Below are 22,907 nucleotides of genomic sequence, written 5' to 3' on the forward strand. Positions count from 1 at the left end.
TGGCATTTATTAGCAGAGGATTCACGATTTCAGCAGCCAATTAATGGTTTATCACACAGCTGCCAAGTAAAAAAAACCCAATTTTCTCAGTTTTCAGTTTTGCAAATATGATAATTTCTCTGTTTATGTCAATATAAATATACTATGTTTGGGTTTGGGGCTGTTTAATAATCAAACCTAGCAATTAGGAGACATCACACTGGCCTCTGTCAAATTTTGATGAAAATCCTTTCATGGATTTTTAATGTTGTACTGCAATAAATCTTTGTTGAATACACCTGATTATATGGTAATGCACATTTCCATTGCCTCCTCTACTCTGAGATCTTTTCACATCGACTCAGGCAGTGTTTTTCATATTAATAAGAGGCATGTAATCTGATTTTATATTTACGAGTCAGTTCCTTTAAAAGTTTGACGTTGATTGGCAGAAACTTCCAGACTGATAGAACCAATATCATTTGTGTGAATTCACCGTTTAAATAAATAGTGTTTATTGTCTAGATTTTGTGCTGTGTTCATGAAGCTTCCTCTGAAATGTGTGTATATGTATATGGTTGAGAGTTATGGAGTGCTGCTCTTGACAAGTGTTTCCAATGAATCACAGCTAATGAAGAGAACAAGACAAGCTGAACGGAGGGAAATTGCAGTGTTCTGTCTTCTAATGTGCAACGAAACTGTTTGTCACTTGGTGTGTTGTGTCTCTTCATCACATAAATTATCTGAGCTGCAGATAAGGTTTTTTTTATCTGTTTTTTTGAAGCTGATAAGCATATAGTTCCAAAAGGTCTGAGGCTTCTGGAATAGTTACATCAACTTAATCCATGTTGACCCTGTTGAGTGGATGTGCACAGAGTCAGCACTGTTCCAACCCCAGAGAGACGAGGTCCTCCAGAGTGCTTGGCAGGGGCTGCTGGTACACTGATAAAGCAGCTTTCAGTGGGCACTAAATTAAGCCACCCAGAGATAGAAAGCCTAAGAAACTGTTGACGGATCTTACATTTCTTCGACCCTTTCCTGCTGAAATTATGCACACCGCAAGCATGCACAAACGCAGTGAAGCATTCCATGTGTCGACTTGCCAATCATGTGTGGCGGTCTCCTGTCAGCAGCCCTGAGTGAGGTGGGAACCACGAGAGTAGGTGGGAAAACAGGCAGAAACTGAATGAAAGAAGGGGTGCAGACAGCACCTTTATGCTGTGGTTTTATGACCGCCTCAGCGTCCTTGAAAGGTTTTAGGTGGAACCAAATTACAGTCCCTCTGGTGTTTGTGAATCAGAGGTGTTGACAGGCGTGAGTCCGGCCAACAAGGCTGCTCGACAGAGTCAGGGTGAAGGTATGCGGGGGCTTTCAGAGGCACTGAAAGAAATGCAGAGGGGAAAGATTTCCTTTGACACAAAAGCCAAGGAACAGTCTCACCCCGAGGAGAAGCCTTGTCCTGCTGGGGGGTTATTTTAGGTGTCCCACGGGGAGTCTGCCCTCAGTGGCCCCACAAACGCTTGACAAAAGCCTCTGACTTTCCCCTGGATAATAAGACATTCTGATGTCGCTGCATCACAGAGGTGGTGTTCACAAGAGAAATGCAGGTGCATGTGCTCCATTACAGGGTGACTCATCACAGAGCGACATGCTGGGAAAAGAGCAGCCATTTATTCAAGGCCTCTAACTTGTGGTCATGGTGTATTTTAAAGCATCCGCTGTTTGCCAGCTTTGCACCATATATTGACGAACTGACACGGAGCCTTTAAAGGATTCAAATAGATGTTTATGCGTTAGTGGAACGGTATGTGTAGGTGCCTCTTGCATTTGGGTGTATAACTGCTGTTGATGGGAAGTAGCCTGGGCCACTTTGTCTGCATGGATGTGACTAATGACCATTAGGGATTGAGTGAGTGTCAGGAAGTAGTGGAGGTGTAGAGCTCATAATGAGACAGTGAGTAAATTGTTGAACTGATGGAGAGTTTCTGCTATATTTATGGTATACGGACCTCTAGGGCTGTTACTTTTAATCTACATTTTTCTGAAACTATTATATAGGATTACTATATTACATATATAATATTCTATATGTGGTTACCTGCAAAACTCATGTCATTTCAGTTCATTATTTCACTGTAAAATTGCATTGTGAAATCTGTCCTCATAAGTGTTGACTTGACTTTAAATATCACTTGGTTCAGTTTACTTTTAATTACCATAACTTCAATTTTGGATTTGCATAATTAAACTGTGAAAGTGTTAAGAAAGACCCAACAGTTTATCCTTCATCCTACACTCGTGACAGGGGTAATCTAGCCAAATTCCTTCTCAGAAGCAGCACAAGACAAATCCAGCTATTATATAAGTAAATAGCTGAGTCCAAACGGTTTTCATAACCTTTGAGGGTAGCAGAGACAAAACACAAATACAGAAATCTCTTGTGCGCCTTTGACAGGTCATAGGTGCTCATGCAAATGCGGCACAAGAATAAAACAAACTTGAAAACACATTGCAGTGCAGTGCAAGATATGAATGGTTCTGCAGAGAGGGAAACAAAGAAGTCTCGATTTCATAGAAGTGAGACTGGAGTTTTCTGCAAAAAATATGAACACTGCACCTCTATGTGTAGTTTAAACCTTGATTATATTCCCTAGTAGATGTGCATGGACAGTTGCAGACACCACACACACCACAAGCATGCAGTCGGTATACTACTTTCTAGTCCGTTTAGAGGACTCTGTTCTGCACATGCACAGTAGATTAATATCTATGGAGATATCTCTGTAGACTCAGGCAAATTACAATATTATGGCCTTACCATACTTGAGCCAACTAAAGTTATAACATGGACTGTCTTACTGAGACATAAGTCTTTAAATCTTTTAATATTGTTGACAAATTTTGTCTGAATATCAATTAATTTAGGTCTGAGTCCATAACTGCACCAGGCATCATCCAAGATCTGTCATCCCCGCCCCTTTTCAAACTCTGCCTTCTGCTCTGTTAAATGTGTCCAATATACATCAACGCCCACCTGTACAAACAGATTGGTCTCTTTGCTTTTTTGCTTTGCCAGCGCTCATTATAAAGCGAATCTGTCAGCTTCCTCTTCGGGCGAATTAGCATCTTAAGCCTCTCCACTCGCTATCACTGCTTCTCTCCTCCCTGCTGGAGAACCACTGGTCGGGGGCCCGGAGAGAGGAGGAGAGAGGAGGGCGGCAAGGAGAACGAAATGTGAGCGTGAGAGAATGGAGACAGAGGGGAAAAGAGTGGAAAACGCACTGCTAGTTAAACCCGGTGACCTCTGTCTCATAAAAGGGAAGCGACATAGAGTAATAGTAGAGGAATCAGCAATTCTCTTTGTCCTTAAGCCAGAACAATTTGCATAGCTGGGGCAGCATGCAAGCACTTTGTAAACTTTGTGTCCGGTTGAGTGCTATGAAAATGAAGTTTATTACTAATTGTCTCTAACCGCTTAATCCTATTAAGGTCATGGGGGGCAGGAGCTTTTCCAAGCATGCTGAGCATTAGCCTGAAGGCAGAGAAACAAGCCTGCAGTCCATCACAGGACTAACAGATAAACAGACCTTCTCCTGCTTCTGTAATCCACAGGAGGTGGAGAAACACATGATAAGTATCACATATATTTATTTCATTGGTAGGGGCAGCAAGGATTGCAGCAAGGTTAGCCATGACATAGAGTATATTTGTTAAATACATATATTGGTGAAAAACAACCTGCTAAATCTGCAGAGGACTTCAATTTAAAGATGCAGCAAACACTTTCATTGTTTACATCCATGTTTGCCGATTTGCAGTCTGCGTCTAGTCTCTCTTTGTTGGCCCGTCGCTGCTGATCTTTACTATCTCTTGTTGATAAGCGGTTTATTGTGAACACTAGGTGCATGTACGAGACAAACACCGCTCACAAAAACAACTCCACAGCGCCACTAGAGGTCAAAAGCTCCACAGAGAGCCTTTGAAGTATTCCACCAAAATCTCAAGATGCATCTTTTTCTTTCTGTTCCCTTATGTAATGCAACTGTTTGTGTTTATAAAATACAAACTGCATTATCAGCGGCTATGGATGCCTGAACTTAACACAGTGATTCAAATCAGCAAAGTAATTTCCCTCCGCTTGCGGGGAAAATGTCCGGAGGATAGAACAAGAACAATTCTGACTCATTTCAGTTCAGAAAACCATTCCTTTTAATGACGCAGCACATTTCACCTCTCATCCAGTGGGCTGTCTGAGGCTCGGTTAATCAGTCGATGTTTACATTAGCACGCTAACATTTCTCACCTGTCACCGGCGTCTCATTTCAGACTCGAGGATGGGGATGATTGGCTCCGACTGTGGTCCACTGGTCTGCGTGATGGCTGCTGAGTCATTCCTAATGTGCAACTGTTTCAGGCGGAGAGAGATTTCTCTCCAAAGCAATGAGCGAGGTCCACAGAGACAATGAGTTATGAGAAAGTGGCACAAGATTAATGGCTTGAACACTTCCCGCCTCTGTGATTTGAGTGTTGCTTTTGTGGAAGGCAAAATATTATTGTGCCATGTAATTATTTTAGCTGTGCAGTCCGGCAAGAGATTTTCATGTGAAGTTCAATAGTTCTGCATGCTGTAGTCTTGTACTGATCATAGCATATTTGGGATGACTCATTGTACATTTATCCACATAAAATTACTACTTTAAGGTAATTTGGCTTTGGTGTGATGTTTCCTTTATTCGCTGTGTTGGTCACACTTTGCTTTTCTGTTTCCTCAGGGTTTTCTTACTCATACGTGCAGGGGCAGGCAGGAGACGAGGATGCAGCAGTGGACGTGAAGCTGTACAGCCACAGATGGAGGAGATGGCTTCCCCCGAAACCCCGTAACATGGACAGTAACAGGGCCAGCCAGGAGCAGGACCAGGAGCCTGAACCGGAGGAGCCCGAAGGCTTCCCAGGCCTGCTGTCTGCAGAGGAAACAGACAACAGCTCCCAGATAGAGGTATGTGAGGATCTGCTGTACACACAGGCCAGGCAGCTGATTGCAGATAACCACATGTTGTGGGTTTTTTCTGATTTCCACAATCGGAAATCACAGCAAATGTGGGGCTGAGCTGCAGCAAGGCTTCAAAAGTAAACGCTATATTTTCTCTTTACTGCATATTGAAGTTGCTAGAGGCATCTTGATTTATGTGTTGGTGGTGTTGAAAGGCTACTAACTCTGGAGGCTGCTGCTTTGTCAGCCTTTAAAGTGCTCAGTAGCCTCTTAGACATGCAGGCTTTTGGGTATCTTTAAATTTTACGCACTTATTTGCCTTGAAGTCTAAGTATTCCTGCACAACTCTAGTTTTACTGTCCTCAAACAACACTGTTTGCAAAAACTATGCCAAAACTGCCATCTTTTGAAAATTCAGTCTGAATTCAAGTGGCGATTAATTAGGAATCCTCTTGTGTTGCAGAGTAGTGGTTATATATCTGATACTGAAATAATGAGTACAGTTTTAACTATTGCTATTTACAAAACTGTACTGTTAATTATTTGATAAGACTCCTCTTCACAGAAGTCTTGTTGTGGTAAATCAAGTGCTCCTATGATCTCATGTTATCTTAAACCTGAACCTCAAGCTATTTCTGCGTATTTTTTCACTCCTGTCACATTTTTACTCGCTGTTTTCTCATTTTTCACTGCAACATAAAGTCATGCACCTTTATGGAAACAGCACAACCATGACTAGAAGTAGTGAGAACTTAATGTCTTCTGTGCAAAATGACAAACATATGATTCCATAAATCATATTAAAAGAAAAAAACTGTTGAATTTCTTTGAATATTTATTTTACAAAAATATAAAAATCCTGAAATCAACATGCACAAAACTGTCCGCAGGTGTTGAAATATGGTGACGCTGCAAGCTAGATATTGTCCCACTTTTCTTTTGTAGCCCATACAAAGTAGTCATTTTTCACACAACATATTTCACCATGCTGAATGTATCATTTTTAACTCAATGCTACTTTGATCAACTATGTTTTATTTTTCTCTCAGTTCCTCTAATTACTTCACATTCTTGTTGCTTCTCCACCCTTTGGAAACACAACTGCCAGTTCAGTGCCATAAAATCAGCCGAATAGTCTCATTACTTTTGTCATGTGAACGTTGGTTGCAGGCTTCGCAGTTGTGCTGAGGAATTCGGAATTTTATATTTTTGTGCAGAATCTGGTCAGTGCAAGCAGTTTCTTTTTGGCAAGTCTTTAAACGGGACATGCAGAACAAAGAGTTTTGGATGACATTTCACGATTTTAGGCTTAGATTTGGTTAAGTTTTCCGACTGAACCACACATCACACATGATTAGATCAAAGACCACTGGAAACTTGAAAATCTGATGAATATTTCTGTTTTTACTGATAGATTTTTAAGATAGCAGGCCTTCCAAACCAGCTGGTGGATTTTGGGGTTTAAAGGGTTTTAAAGCAGCGTTGAAAAGTATGTCCTAAAACTGAGGGAAATAATTGTGATTGATGAGATCAATATATTTACTCTGCAGCTTTAATTCAGATCAGGTTTGTCTGGTTTGACTCAGTTTGGCTCCCACAATAAACCTCCTTGTCCTATGAAAAATCCAACTAGTATAAAAAAGAATGAATCAATGAAGTCTTCTGTTGAGCCGTGTCTAAAAATACACTTTGGTCGCTTCCCTGGGGCAATTATAAATCTCCTCAGAAGAGTGGATGTTTAGTAATGAAAAAGAAGACGAGGAGGGGCGTTTTAGGATTAATATTTTATATCAAATTAAGCTCAGCCCTGAGGTGTTCATCTACCTTCTGTGTGGATCCTCTTAAATTTGACCTCGGAGAGACCAGAACAGGAAATTACCCCTGTCTCCTACGGCGAGAAGGGTCTGCTGGACCCGCCAGAGAATAATAGCCCCTCTCTACCTGTGTTTGTGTCTATGTAAATGAAAGGCATCACCCATGTCCCTTGTTATGGCGCCTTGGCTGGCGCACAGCATCGAGCCGTAACGATGGCGGCCGCCCGGGTTTAGACAGCTCGTTAAGTTTTCCCGTGGCTTCTAATCATCTCAGGTTCACAGCTCCGTGTCTCTGAGAGAGGAGGGAGGGAGCTTTGATCGTCAGCTGTAAACATCACAAAAACTCAAGTACAGAAACACACACACCACTTTAAACTTCACACATACACACAGACTGTATACGCACACAGACTGTAAACACACTAATGCACCAACTCGCTCACGCCAATTCGAATGTCACACGCATGCTTACATACATGCTCACATACCGTCACACAAACATGTCCTCCATCCCCGTTTTCATTCTCTCGGGCTCATTTGTTGTTCCCGAATGGAAAAGCGGTCCACAGCACAAACACCCTGGCATTCCTCCTGTCATTACCCGGCACACACAGCGCCTCGTCTGCCACCGGCACTTTGTTGACACGAGAAAAGCCTTCATATAGAGAGGGCAGAAATAGTAGATGCAGAACTGAAATCTTCCACCCAGCAGAGAGCTGAATGGATTTAAGAAACCGCCTTCTCCACACTGAAAGAGCTTTAACGGAAGAAAGAAGATGATAGAGGAAGCAACTGTGTCCTCCTGAAGGAAAAATCTTCTCTTTGACACTTCCACAAAGCCGTATATCATCAGTCTGTGATGGTAAACACATTCCAAGAGTTATTTTCTGTCATATTTTTTTTTGGCACACCTGCTTGCCATCAAGCTGCTTTGTCCGCTCTTGTCAGTGATTTGCGACCAAATTTCCTGTCAAGACAAATGTAAATCCAAGCCTCTGCTTTAAGGTCATGTGGCTGTATTAAGCTCCAGACTGTTGAAATTACTGCCTGTCTTGTCATCAGTTTCTGTCTGTGTGATTGTTTGTTGATCCCAAATAGTGAGTCTAGAAAGAAGCAGCTACAGTAACAACAAAATTTGTGTTAGTTATTGATATTTTAGGAAATGTTGTTTAATGCAGCGAAACATATAGAATCAATGCCGTGTATTTTAACAGAATCTGATAAGTGGAAACCGTTTCTTTTTGGCTAATCTGAAAATGAGAAGTGTAGAATAAAGACTTTCAGATGACATTGTACAATTTTAAGCTTAGATTCACATCACATGATTAGATAACAGACTTGTGGAAACTTGAAAATCTGATGAATATTTCTGTTTTTACTGATAGATTTTTAAGATAACATAGTGCAAAGCGTATACCAGTGATGACTTGTGTGTAAAGAATTGTTTGGCATTTGCAGTGCGGTTATTTGAAGACAGAAATCTGTTCACAGTGAGGCTAAAGCACATTATCTAATGCACTTTAGACATGATTGTAGGTGATTTTGTTGTTCCCCCTTTTATGCTAAGCTAAGCTAACTCTCCGCAAGAATCTAATTAAGCATATGTCCCGAAATGTCAAACTAGCACCGGGGGATTAATCAGATAAAACAGATAGTGACATTAGGGCTTTCTAAGTTGACATTTTCAATTATTTAGTTTCTAACTTTAGGCAGTAAAGTTACCCACAATGCTCTTGAGCTGCCTTCGCTACCTGTGACTTCAACAAATAGTCAAAGATACCTTATTGCTGAAAATGCAAATACCACAAGTGAATCAAAACTAGGTTTCATTTCCTCTGCTTGATCCAGACATGCTGTAATTCATCGTTTGTGGCAGTTGACTGTTGTGTTTTTGTGGGTTGTTGTGTTCCAATGTGTTGCTCAATATGCAACTAAGTAAAAAAGTATTTAGTTTGTTGAATTAGTTTGTTTAGTTTTGTTGTGTTGTCGAATTATAGGAAAAACCTCAACCCTTGGCCCTGACAGTGAGGGGATTCTGTTTTCCTCTGGGGGAGATTTGTCCCTTCACAAGGAAGAGTCACTGCAAAGTTGTTTTAAGTGATCATATTTATTCTGTGATGAAAGATTTCTATGCTGAAGGGAGTTTTCTCTTCCAGGATGACAACACATCCATCCACAGGGTTCAAGGGGTCACTGAATGCTTTGATCAGCAGGAAAATGATGTGAGTCATATGATAGGACCTTCACAGTCACCAGATTTCATCAAATAACAAATGAGGGATTATCTGCTGAAAGAACGGTGATTTCCAGAGGGTGGTAAGATCAATGCCAAGAACTATTAAAGGGTTCTGGCAGCACATCATGACCCTGCACCAAAGTGAGCACTTTATGTTGGTTTTTCCTTTAATTTGCCACCCATCTACACATTTGTACACAGCAGTGTTTTAAAAAATTATAATAATTCGCTATTGTAGAGCGAAATCCAATCTAGTTTTAGGTGATTTGATTCAGCTCTGCATCAAACTGTTCCTTTAAAATCACAAACAGTTTATTTGGTTAGAATAACATATACAAAAAGATGCTGATGTCTGAGATAGCAGTATTTTAACGATGTAATTTAAGGTGAGTCTTAGTTGTGCTTAGTTGAATTGCTGTTGTTTGCTTTCATTCCCATAAATCAAGTGTTTACTTGATAGAAGTGAATAAATCTGTCCGTCTGGGTCTTTGTTTTTGCTTTGAGGTCAGTCTGTGTTCGGGTTGACTGGTGTCATAACACAAGTTTCACCTCCGCATGCAGGTTTAAAACAGTGGCTTTACCAGCAGACTGTCTGACGCCGCGACTCTTAGTCACTGCAGCAGCTCTCCGGATCATTAACCCGATTAAACGGCTCCTCTGCTCAAGGTGTCTTCAGGTCACAGTGAGATAGAGCAAGAAAGACTGGAACAAACTGAGGGAACGAGTCAGTGTCACTGAATGGAAGCCAGGTTTCATTTCCCCGGTTTGGTGACGTCTCAGCCGGTCCAGACATGCTGCCAGTGATCACTTGTGGCAGTTAACTGTTGTGTTTTTGTGGTGTGCTATCCTCCGAGGTGCTGCTTCTGAACATTTTCTTGGATCACGGCCACGTTTTTAGGTTCTCCTCCTAAACCCAGCTGTTAGGTTGTCATGCACTGTTGCTTAATTAAGGTTTCTGTTGTCAGGAGCATCGAGGGAGCTCATCATAGAAGTGTGTTTGAATTTCGCTTGCATTAACTTTTGACTCGGTGAGAGAATTTCAAAATTGGGTATTCCCTCATGAGTATTTCATCAGATCCTAATGCAGTGGGCTGTCCTGTTGTAGCTCACAAATGCGAATGAATATTGAAAATGTTGTGTTTTCTCCACTTTACCTAAATGAAATCACCCAATCAGTCTGAGGAGAAAATTAATTTGATGAAAATGAACAATTTCGGACTTCTTAAACAGTTTTCAACCATTTTGCTGTCATGAAATCCCCCATGCAGCCTCTTATCACATCATTATTAATGTATCGTGCATTTTGCTCTTTGAATTTTACATTAACTATGTTTAATGTTACCTTTTTATTTGTAACAAGACAGAAAGGACAAAAAAACATGCTGTTATGCCAAATCTAATGACACAACTCATGGTTGCTGCTGCTAATGGTAACACAACCTGCTTACATGACTTCACAGTTTTATTGAAGCGCTGTCGTAACTGTGGCCCAATAACCAGCGCTCCAAGATACACTTCAGGCCTCAACGCTGACTGAAACACCTGAATCTGAGTCGACTAATGAAACTAAAAGATCTAGTGCTTAATAGACTGGTTGTTGGTGGAAGATTGATGTCCAACCTTGTAACCACATATATCCATTCATCTGATCTAGTGTTGTTATAAAATATTGGTTTATCGATACAATTGACTTGAAACTGTTTCAATATTAATTTTTCACCTCATCAATATGCCGATACCAGCTGTGCTTTCTTGCTTTCTCTTCCCTCTGACGTTGAGTTGACACCAACACCAACCCTCAAGGCTGAAAAATGAGGTCAATACAGAAAAGGTTCTTTAGTTAAATGGCCACTTGAGTAAAGCGAGCTACTCCCCAAAGACCCCAGTGTTCGAATGTCCAATTTTACAGCAGAAATACATTTGTTTATAGCCTGCTACAAAAACTATTTTGGTCTCTATAGCTAATTTCTCTGCTAATAATAACTATATGAAGGTTGGAGAATGACAGAAACAAATATTTATAACTAAACAGCTTCAATTTAACACAGCAAAGTTAATAATGGCCACAAAACACAATAAAATGGATTTTCACTATTAACAGACTGGTTATTTGGGGATGGAAGATGGATATCCACCATTTTCCATTGCATCCACATACATTATATGTGTGATCGGGCTTAGTGTCGTCTAAAATATTGATGCACATCAATTCAAAAGATTTAAAATGGTTTTAACATTCGTTTTCCACAGTATCAGCTGCATTTTCTCACTGTCTCTTCACTCAAACAGTGAGTTGACCACAGTGCCCACATAGTCCCACATAATCTCATTATTCCAGTTGAATAATATTTTGTTTTGTTGTTAGAAGTATGACAGGTGTAGAGACTCCTTAACAGGATTTGGTGAATAGAGAAAGCAGCAGGAGTTCTGTTTGGAAATATATCAGATATGAGGAAGGCCAGAGTCACATGCGAGACAATATGCAAGCTAACAACAGATATGAACACCACTAAATACATAAAATTGCATTGTTTATTTTAATTTTTTATTTGCTCTTTATTACTTTTTGAATTTTTCCACTACCTCAAAAAGTCTTCATTCATGTTGGAAATGTGCCTCATTGTCATGCTACAACCTTGTTTTGTTCATTTTGTAATAAAAATCTAAAACGTTATGCCCTCAGTTTGGGGCAAAGGGGTATCAAATATTTATATTTTTCATGATATTGAAATTCCAGTGTTGTGACAACACTAGATCTGTTTTTCTCCTCCCTCTGCCTCTGATTCACATGAAAACAACCATGCAGGTCAGACTCCACCTGTCAGACCTGCATGGTTGTTCTCTGTCTGCAGACATCAACAGCAGGCTCACAGCGCCCCATTAAAATGCCTGCAACCTTTTCTTTTGTTTTTCTAGTTTGTCCTTGTACAGCAGCAGCAATCGGGGAAAAAAAAAAAAAAATCAGCACCTCATTCATTTTTATGAGACCACTGCACGGGCACGACTAAGGTGCAAATGTGACAAAAATGTGCATAGAAGCAAAAGTTAAATATGTACAAGTGCACCTTCCTGGTCGATTACTCTGCAGCACACATAATGTTTACTTTCATTGCTAACCTTCAAAACTCACACACCACTCTCAATAGGTTGAGAAATCACATAAAGAGCCTGTCTGAATACGAAGTGGACAGAATATGGAGCCCTGACCTCAAGTCAAGCCACTTTTATTTATAATATAATATCACAAATCTGCCTTATTGCGGCTTTAAAATCTCCACAGCGTTAAACACTCTGTCTTCACACCTTCGACTCAGATAAGGAAGAAACTGAAGAAACTTCCTCAGGGAGAGCAGCTGAGGAGTAACGCCGCTTCTCATGCAGCAGATGTTGTGTGTACAGAGAAGCAACACGGCAGATTTACAATGCAGGCAATCGGGATGACAAAATACAGCATGTAAACATATGGGGACTTCAAATTTCCTCAACTTTAGTGCCATCTTGAAGCTGTCATGTGGCAACATTTCACCTCTTATCTTTATGGGGTGTAAAACAAACCACACAAATACACATTGGGAGGACATGAAGCAGCCACTCAGATGATGAATCGTGCCGACTTCTCCTTTTTCACATCACATTGCAGCACCTCAAGGGAAGCCAAGGGGGACGTATAACTTCTCATGTTCCCTCTGAGCTGAATGTGAGCATTTGACGGTGTCGTTTTCCCGCTTGGATGTTCATACACTGCAGCCTGTCCTGATAATTTAACCAGTGTCAGGCATGTCAGGTTGCCAGTGCAAGCATGCAGTCTACAGTGTTTGGGGGGTCCATTCATTCTGCTGCTGTTTGTTTAGCTCACTTTCGTGTGTTGTAATAAGGGTGTGGTTTATGGTGGAGACTTGTTGTTGGATGTCTGGGACTTTACAGCTCATGAGGCTCTTTGGAGGTTACATGCTTCACTGTGCTCGCTGTTTATTTGTGTTTCTTAAGAGGAAAGATTCACACAGCTGTTCGCCTTTGCTAATTTTCACTCCTCCATTTGATTCCCAGCGCTGCTTTTACCATATTGAAAACCTGCACCACATTCTTTGTTATGTGTCGTTGTTTCCCGGAGGATAATTTTGTTGGAAAGCGATGTTTACTACCTTTATGTTACTCAGTGTTTCAACTCTGCAGCTCTATAGCATCTGAGGCAGCTGCTGCAGCCTGGAAATGCTCTTTAGATGAACCCGCAGTTGTTTGAATTTCAGTCTGTGTCTGCTTTGCTTCAGTTTTGGCTTTCTAACTGAGCATCGTATTCCAGCAGTAAGGTTGGAGACTTTTTCTCAGTGGGTCAGCCAGTGTGTGGGTTTGTAGTCATTTCATCAGATGAACAAAGACAGCGGAGGTAGTGTGTAGTCCGTTCTGTGTATTTCTGCAGCCACATCAGACAGTTTTCAAGTCGAATTCATGAGATCTGCAGTACAACCACAGAGGAGAGTACACTTAAATTATACATTAGGTGCCTGGATTCACCTCAGACTACTTACTGAATTATTCTCCAATATTTCCGTTGCTTTTGAAACGGTGCACATGATTATTTGGCCAACTGTAAACCCTTTTGGTCATATTTGTCAAAAATTGAATGAGTTATCCACCATTTCTGGATCATTTTATTTTCCCTTAGTGGTAAATCACTTGTACTTAGTAGAGGTTGTTATGGGTACATGTGGTTTTGTGGAATTCCCTCTTGGGACCCGGTTTGGACCCAGTCCAAATTATATACAAGCTTATTAGGTTAAGTGGGGTCATCTACTGGTCTGGTGTCTGTTTATCGATGTGTCAAATACCCAAGTGGATTTAAATAAATGGCTTTGTTTGTCCATGTCTGTCCTCCTCCTCGAAACATACAGTAGACACATTTTCTCATCTCATTATTCATGATTAGCAAATCACAGCTCAGTAATCGGGCTGCAACTAATGATTATTTTCATTGCCAATTCATCTTTTGATTATTTTCTCCATTAGCTGATAATAGGTTTTTATTTTCGGTTGATTAGTATTATAAAGCATCAGAAAAGGGTGAAAAATATCAATCAGTGTTTTGTAAAACCAATAGATGAGAAATATCTTGTTTTGTCCACAACCCAAAGGTAATCAGTTTTCTGTCATATACGAGGAAAGAAGAAAAATATTCAAGAAGCAAATATTGAAAATTAAGAACCTGCAAGATTTACAGAAAAAAAAACTATTAATTTATTACCAAAATAGTAAAAATAGTGATGTGAGAGTATTATGGTTAAGGATTGGTTGGGTTCAAACACAAAAGTAAGTTGGTTGGGGGAAGAGAAACATTTGGCGACCCTGAGAGGTCAACGCTCTGCAACTTTAAAACACCAAAAAACTGAATTTTGAAAAAAGTGCTAAGAAAAAAACGAGAAAACACAACTTAATGCAGCCTATTTTCACAGTCAGATGTGCATATATTACCATTTTCTTCATCTTTTATCACAGTTTAGGTTTTTTTGGGCAGTTGGTTGAACAATACAAGACCTTTTTTGCCCTTTTTGCCATTATGTGAAAACAACAAATATATTTATTGAGAAAAAAATCAAAACATGGATTGTTAGTTGCAGCCCTTCATGCCCATGCAGCACTATTCCTTTGCCATCTTTTGGATTCAGTCTTGTAATCTTTTGCTTTATTTGGACCATATCTGACTATCTGTGTTGATTTTGGTGTTTTGTATTCAGGGAGACCTCTGGTTCAGTTTCTATCCTACTGTTAAAGAGAATTTGAAATACTGTGGTGCAGCACAGACCGGTTTATACTGACGTTTCACCACCGATCTGCTGCAGCTCTCAGGAGACGGAGCGCAGCAGCAAATAATGGATGACAGGCATTATCAGCTGAAGAAGAGCCGCACACGTGAGCGATTGCATCCTGTAAATGTTTTCTTCCAACAAGCTACAGTGTGATTTAGCTGTATATGCTGATCTGCGTGTGAATGTGAGTGTGTTTACGTGCAGGACGGCGCTGTCTCTTAGGAAAAAGAAAGCTTCCCGACAAGCATCTTAATCCCAACATACTGAAACATTTATTCAAAGCTCAAGTCCTTCTTGAGTGGAGACACGATTGCAGTTGAGGGGATTACAGCTTTTACTGTACTTTCCCTTTATTTTCTGGAAAACTCAAGTAAATCTCAGCCCCAGTTTTAAGAAATGTTGAAACATCTTATTTTATTTTGGTAAAACAGCCAGAATAATCTCATAAAGGCAAATTCCTTTACTCAGGGACTGTATTATAGAGCCATTCAGAAGTGAAAATATGTTGGCAGGGGATATTCAGGTCTCAGTATAATGCAATATTGATGTAGTGGGCAGGCGAGTGAATGCCTCAGACGGTGATGGGAGTGAATCTGGGATGGGTTTTGGACTCTGAATGAATCATTTCTGCAGGTTGGTTTTGAACGCTGGAGCCACAAAATGGTCCATTATCAACAGCAGTTTCTGTTTTCTCCATCTCCATCTAGTTTCGGTATTTCAGTTTATGAAGGACAGATGAACGTCTGCAGACGAGTGGCATCATTTCAGTCCCTCTTCTGCTCTAAATCATTTTCTGTTAGCCTCCTCTGAGCTTTTCAGTGCAGCTTCTCCACTTTAGTAGCGTCTGGGAGGGTCAACTGGAACTTACCCCCACCAATGAGTGAATAGAAATACATCTGACAGGATTCTACAAGACATTATGGATTAAATTTGTAGTTTAAAATTCTTGTTTTTCATCCCAAAGTGTATATTTCACATATATAGTTAAAATACATTGCCCAATCACTTGCTCATTCAGAGCGAAATGTTACATTTTCTTCGGTTTGTAGTGCGTTGTAAAGACTTACACTGACCACATCAAGCTGCAGATGGACATTGCAGATATTCTGCTCAGGTAAATCACAGTCCTGGGGTGAAAACAGAGATGTGTATGACTTCTGTTAAGCTTCTAAGAGATTTGTTGAAAATATTCTGCTCTGCTGCGGATTTGTGCAAAGAACATTTTACATTGATAACATATCAGCAGGGATTTTTCTGCCCTGATTCTTCTCCATTGAATGAAATGTAAAGTTTGTCTAACAACCTCTCTGGATTTATCAAATGCAATACAAGTTTGCATATGAAGGTTACTGTACCATCAGAGAAAAAGAGCTTCTTGCAGCTTAGATTTATCACACTATGGGCAGCTTTAATGAGAAAGAATTTAAATTATACTACAAAAAAACCCAAAACTGCTCTTCTTGTCTTTGAAATGCATGGTATACCAAAAAGCAAGTGTTTAAAACAGTTTGGATTTGAAGTTTATTTTGACACATCTGTGTTTTTGAAATATAACAGAGTAGAGATGTTGTGTGATCTTTGGCTCCAGGCCTGCCTATTCTAGTCGCCTATAAAGACTGTTCAAACTGAGCCAGTGCGGAAGCAAATTTCACACCGTGTTTGTATTTTCACACATAGATATCGAGTACTACTTTTCACTGGCTGGTACATTTTGTGGCTGATTTAAAGAAACACAACCTTCATCCCACAACCTCCCACCAAACCCTTTGTATATTTGTGTATTTTTTGTCTGTTTCTCTGGTCAAACTCCCTGTGCTCGGTTTGTTGTGCTGTTGAAAAGCCTTCACAGCTTCATGTCCACCTACACCCAGCTGGACGGTGGCATCCTGCCCACCTCCCCCTTTATGCTTCCCCCTGAGGGGAAGAGTTGCCAGCTGGCCCCTCTAACCTCCGAGGAGCTTTGGCTCCCTCGATCCTTCTCCACGAGACCAAAATCATCTTGTGCTGATTAGCAGGAAACTTTACAGCCTTGCATTTGTGTCGACTCCTTTTACAAGTGGTCTTGTTTTCTATTCTGCAAGTAATGTGCTGAATAAGGCTGCCTGGAGGGGCCTTTTTCCCTGACAGGATTTGTCTGAACTTTAAGCTGCGATGAAAGGCTTCTGGCAGTGTTTGTTTAAATCTACAAATTAATCAAAAATAACACCACCTACATGACTGAACTCCATTTGGGATTCTGATATTGATCAATACCACAGAGGCGCTGCTAAGCCGGAAACATTATCTCTTCGTTTTATACTCCACGGTGCATATTTAGTGGCGCTATTAGATTATAACTCTCCATGAGAAATATGAATCCTTGAAGCAAATCGAGCTGAGCAGGGAAGGATTGTGTTTTAATTAATGTTTGTCTCATGGCCGTCTGACAACCAAAGCACAGTAGCTCTGAATAACACCACCCCTATATCAAAGAAAGACGCAGCTGTGTGACTTCCTATTAGTCAGATCATAGTCAAACGTAGTGTACACATCTCTGACTCACCACCCAGCAAACATTAACTTTAACAGTGTTTTAGATAAAAGACACAGCTGTAAGGTATCTCATTAGACCCAGAGGGAAAGAGACGATACAAGCGTTCTTCCTAATTCTGCACAGGAAACAATAAAAGCAGACAGGCCTCTCCCACATGGCTTATAAAAGTCCATGAATGTTTCTGTTATAAAAGGCAGTCCTGACTGTGCAGTCTGCTACGGGCTTTTTAAGAGTGGAAGAAGTTGATTGGCTTATTTAATTTGAATAGGAGACATTTAAACCAGTGGATGTGCTGATTGTGCTTTAGTGGAAAGAGTTGAATAAAATGAGAGCGAATGCACACACTGTGTAATGCAAATGAGTGTATTGTCTTCTAATTTGATTTGCCAAGTAATTTGTTCTGCAGGAAAATTAAAAACGCTCCTTGTTACTGACTTTCCATAAGCCTGCATTTTGTTTTTGTTTATAACGAACAGTGTATTAGACAGCTTAGAGGAACAATGAGCTGCAGGATGTCTCTTTATGAACATATGCCTGCATTACTGTATATAGTATAATAAGTGCACAGGCTCCTTCAGTGTAATTCACAGAGCAGCACAGCAATATCAACTCCCTCCTTCAAGCGCTATTACATTCTCCTAAATAATATTTGTTGAGCTGCGCCTCTTCACATTCTTTCCATTGAGGCCGGTATGTAAACTCACCACTTACAGACGCTTTGTTTTTGTCATTCTTTAGGAGGACACAGATCACAACTACTACACATCAAAAACTTATAGCCCATCAGATCCGATGAGCAAGGACTTGTGGGTAAATATTGACCAGATGGACAAGGACAAAGTGAAGATCCACGGGATTCTGTCCAACACACACAGACAAGCGGCGGTAAGTCAACAAACGACTCGAGAGGAGAATTACTTGATGCCCAATGTGAGAGTTGAACATTTAGAGGAGCAGTAAGAAGAAATGTCTGTTTTAAGAAACTCCTATCAGATCAACATAAATCAACCTCGATCTGTAGAGGGATTTGAACCCATTTTTTTCTATGTAAAAGTCCTCTCTGTTATTCTCAGTGTTGGTATTTATACTCTTTTACCGTCTCTGGGTGAAAAGCCTTGTGATTGATGGCAATCACAAATGATGGCACAGACAGTGTGCTGTTTTCACAAATGTAGCTCTGAAAAATAGATGGGCAGATGGTTCACATTTGACTGCTTTTGGGTACTTAATGGATATTGGGAGTTTCTGTAACTGCTCTGCCAGGAAAAGAACAGTAAATAACATAAAATGCTATTGATAGCGTCCAAGGAAACCTTTGTTTATACTTTGGGACAAAACTGCAAAGTGAAACTTAGCTAAAAATATGAAAAGAAATCTGATTAATATAGGGAGCAGATGATCAGATGATAGTCAGACGAGACCAAGATTTGTTTGACTAAAAACGGGTCCAGCTGTTCAACGAGAACCTGGCCAGGACTTCCACAGTGAATGTATAGTTCCAGCATCTTGGAGGTGGGAAGTCTCCCATCACCAACCTGAAAACAGAACCAAGAGAAGGTGCAGAAATCTTGTTTCAGCTCAGACAACTTAAATTACAACATGCTGATTAATATACCAAATATACACTACCTGCTCTAATTTTAAGCAAACTTTGAAGCAGGTTTGACATTGCCAGGATTTTTTTGTATAAGTCAGCCCAACAAAACCTAAAGCCCCAGTCAGACATTATGAATATCACAACGATGGTTATCAACTTTCTTTGTTACCTCAAGCTTTCTTCTTCAGACTTTGTTCACATGAAAGTTTGTGTTTTTTAAAAACATTTCTTGTGACTCATCTGCAGCACAGTGGTGATGGTGTGCTGCCTACTTCAGTCAGAAAGAACAGGTTTTTAGAATTGAGACCTCTGAAGAATATGAAAATGTACTACAGTAGAGCTGCTACTGCAAATGATGCAAGAGAGGAATGCTCCTAGAAAATTGCTAATTATCTGAGTTAAAATATGTAGTATATTAGTTCTAATGTGACAGCTACATATTAGAACTGTGAAGCTTTAAAATTAATTCATTTAAATGTGATATTGAGTAAGTGTATTTGGGACACATTCCATAAGGAAAGATACATGGAAATCACTTTAGTTTTTGCCCAAATCAAAGTGAAATTAATGTTATTGACTGAATCTTTGATGCAATAAATACTAATTGACTGGTCAGTTTTCTAATCTGACTTCTGTTAGGTGCAGTATATAATGGACTGGACCAAACATAAAAACATATCTATGTATTTTCTGCATCACCAACTGAATACATGTAGGTTCCCATGACAATGCAGCACATACAGCGTGTGATACTGTAACTGCACAGCGTTATTCAGCGGTGTTTCTAACGCACAACTTAACCGTTCAGCAGATACATCCTCTGTTTTTCCTTCAGCCGAGAATCTGTATCTTTCACAGAGAAATGTCAGGAAACAAATTGGTTTAAACAAGACTCTTCTCACAGCTGATTTAAATCCAAAACTCTGAGCAGAACCTCCTCTGGAGCAGAATAGCTGTGCAGAGTCAACCTTGTGACACTGAGCTTTAGGCGCAACATACCTCACTGACCCACTAATTTTGCTTCATAGTACAGCCCGTTGGTGACTTGGTTTAGATTTATCTAAATTTAGAAACAGAAATTTTGCAGAGTAAAAAACAGAAAAGGTTAGATGTGGTTTAGGCATACTATAATCCAAGACATCTGTGAAAAAAATAGACTTCTGCACCTTCTCTTTCCATGATTGCAGGAAAAGTTGCTATTCCAGCATCAGCAATAACTGTTTGCACTGCAAAGCATCCCACAAAGAGATGGAGAGAATTTCACATTTTCATTGGCCTCAGGATTAGTTTGGGCTTTTTTGCAGTTGGGTTGTGTAGTTCCTTATCCATATAGTCAGTATATAACCAACAGTACATGATGGTCAGCGTGCCCACAGTTTAGAGAAGCAGACAGGCGCATTGCAATGGAATTACCTGCTGACGTAGGTCGCAGCAAGATGTATTTCAGCCACCTAAAACAATCAATATCAGTTTAAATAGGTGCTATAGTTAGAACATTTTCACCTCTCTACCTTGCCATCAGACAGACCTTTCCAGCAGGGTGCTGAAGTCATTATATCACTCTCTTCAAAGCCATCAGACTCCTTTGACAAAAACAGTGATTTTACCTCACATATTACATTAATTCAGATCTAAATGGTACCGTGTAAGAGCAAGTACCATCAGGTTTTCAGAATTTAGCCTTGACTTGGTGTAGAAGTATTGATTCTTGTCACATCCCAACTTTTTACACAGTGAAAGTCAGTAGAAAGTATTGCTAAGACTCCTTTTTTTGTAGCACAGGGTAGACTTCAGCTCCACTGCTGTGTTAAAGTTTAGTCAATCATGCATTTCACCTGATGTAGTACAGTGTATGCTGCATGCAGGTCTTCTCACAAACACATGAACACACACACAGCAACACCAGTCAGATCAGTCTTCAGCTCCTGGTATTCACTAGCCGGTCAGTTTTGGCAGTTATGTGTGCTCAAAATGAAAAACAGATAAAACCAGATACGTTTTGGCTCAAGTTTTACCCACAAGCTCCAACTTTTAGGTGGACAGCAGGTTTTTTCCTGGCTCAGAATGATATTTGGAGGGTGACCAAGCATGACCAGTGCATATGTGACAGAAATCTATGCATTTTCCTTGTTACTTCTGACCACTGTATGAACAAAAGTCTACATTATACTTGAGTAAAGAGATCCCAATTAGCAAAAATTGTTAAAAACTTGAATTTGTATTTTTTTTGCTTAGTTTGTCTAGCACTGCTGATTTTCCTTTGTTGTTGGCTACAGCCTCTCTAGTTACATAAATAAGAACCGTTGAAGTTTTTGTCGCCACACAGACGTGTCTGAAAGTGCCACAGTGCTTTTGTTTCTTTTGCCTTTACAGTGAACGTTAGCTTAAAAACAGTAAATATTCTTTGTGCATTTAAATCGTTATAAGGCTTCTCTGCAGTGAAGTTGGAAAGCTTCCCTCCCTCCACATCAGCACAAGCAGGTGACCCATGTGAGCTGCATACTGATCACACGGCAGCAGTAGACTGACTGAAGAAAAGAGCAGCATGGCAGCAAAAAAAAAGAAAAGAAAGGAGCAAGACAGAGAGAGAGAGAGAGAAAGAGAAGCCCGGGTGAACAATAGCTGGCGAGGATATAGAATAGAGTCCCACACTGTGTATGCAGCTCCTCTACCTTCAGTCATATAATGATGGATTGAACTATACAATTTGAGGCAGGCGATTCATTTTACCCTCAGAACGTCTTGGCAAGGAGGTGAGGCTTTTCCTCCAAGCAGTACAGGAACGATGTGGCAGGTTTCTCTGACTTTGGTCTCGCCTGAAAAAAATCAATAAGTGAAAGTCCCAATTTAACGGTCATTCAGGCGATTTAGAGTCAAAAGGAGACATTTAGATGATTGTGAGATTATAGCGCAGTTAGACGTGAAAACCATCTGTGCTGAAATAATGTGTGGCACTGCGTCAGCAAACTAACTTTTTAAACAAATAGACATTATTGTGGTGGCTGTTAAAGCCCTGAGAAACTGCATAAAACTCGGAGAGCTTTCTCACTCAGAGGTTCATGGCTCAGCTGCCCGGCAGTGTTTTGGCCTCGACACTAAAAGAAATTGGCTAATAAGGTCATAAAACAAAACACAGCCGCAGAGGTCAACTTCATCACAGTGTTGCAGAGAAGTTAAGCTCTGGATTGGCTATACGGTCTGTGAGCTTCAGTGGTTTGCCACAGGATTACTCCCCCCGGCATAATCTAGGACCATGTATAATAGCCGCATGTTTACTGTGAACTATCTCCGTAATACTTTCTGGCAGCAGCTGCAGCATAGTCAGTCCAGTGGTAGAATAATGAATATGTAAAACATGGACTGTGGTAGTGATTGTTGCAGGAGTTATATTAGAATACTGCAGCTATTATAAACATCATTTTATTATGTGGTACTTAGGTGAAACTAATTGTAAATATGTATGTATGCCTTTTTCTGCTGGGAATAGCAGGAAAAACAGATAAATTACCCGAGTGGTAAGTAAAAATCATTAGATACAAAGTCAAAATTAAACATCCTTAGTTAAGATGATGGAAGAATATATCAAATGGTGACAAACCTCATTCTTCTGACCCAGGAGATAACATGATTTAGACTTAATATGTCTCAGAAATTCAATTCAAAAAAAGTTTTGATCGAGGACCAACTATACCAACTGCTGTAAAAATACAATGGATTTATAATAGGGTTGAACAATAAATCAAAATTTCAGCAAAATCGCAATATGACTACTGTAATCCAAATTGTGGGAGCTGCAGTTTTTTTTTTGTTTGTTTTTTTTTTTTTTAAAAAGCCGAAATTATGTCACAACAAACCAAATGAAGCACTGTGGTGCTGCTGAGTTGCTTCAGACTATAAATCTTTTCTCCAGATGTAAGGCAACAGACTTGTTTGGTTGTTTTTGTGAAATTACTGTAA

General features: G+C 40.1%; 1 protein-coding gene across 1 annotated transcript in view; it reads left to right on the forward strand.

The window, feature by feature from the left end:
* The window catches only part of plxdc2b (plexin domain containing 2b), a 109,356-nt gene that overhangs the window by 33,779 nt on the left and 52,670 nt on the right, over nt 1-22,907 (forward strand). Inside the window, exons 2-3 of the mRNA XM_023278977.3 lie at nt 4,752-4,975; nt 18,092-18,238. Coding sequence (XP_023134745.1) covers nt 4,752-4,975; nt 18,092-18,238 — 371 coding nt within the window. The remainder of the gene's footprint in view (nt 1-4,751; nt 4,976-18,091; nt 18,239-22,907) is intronic.

Source organism: Amphiprion ocellaris, chromosome 22 (assembly GCF_022539595.1).
Source record: "Amphiprion ocellaris isolate individual 3 ecotype Okinawa chromosome 22, ASM2253959v1, whole genome shotgun sequence".
Classification (NCBI taxonomy): domain Eukaryota; kingdom Metazoa; phylum Chordata; class Actinopteri; family Pomacentridae; genus Amphiprion; species Amphiprion ocellaris.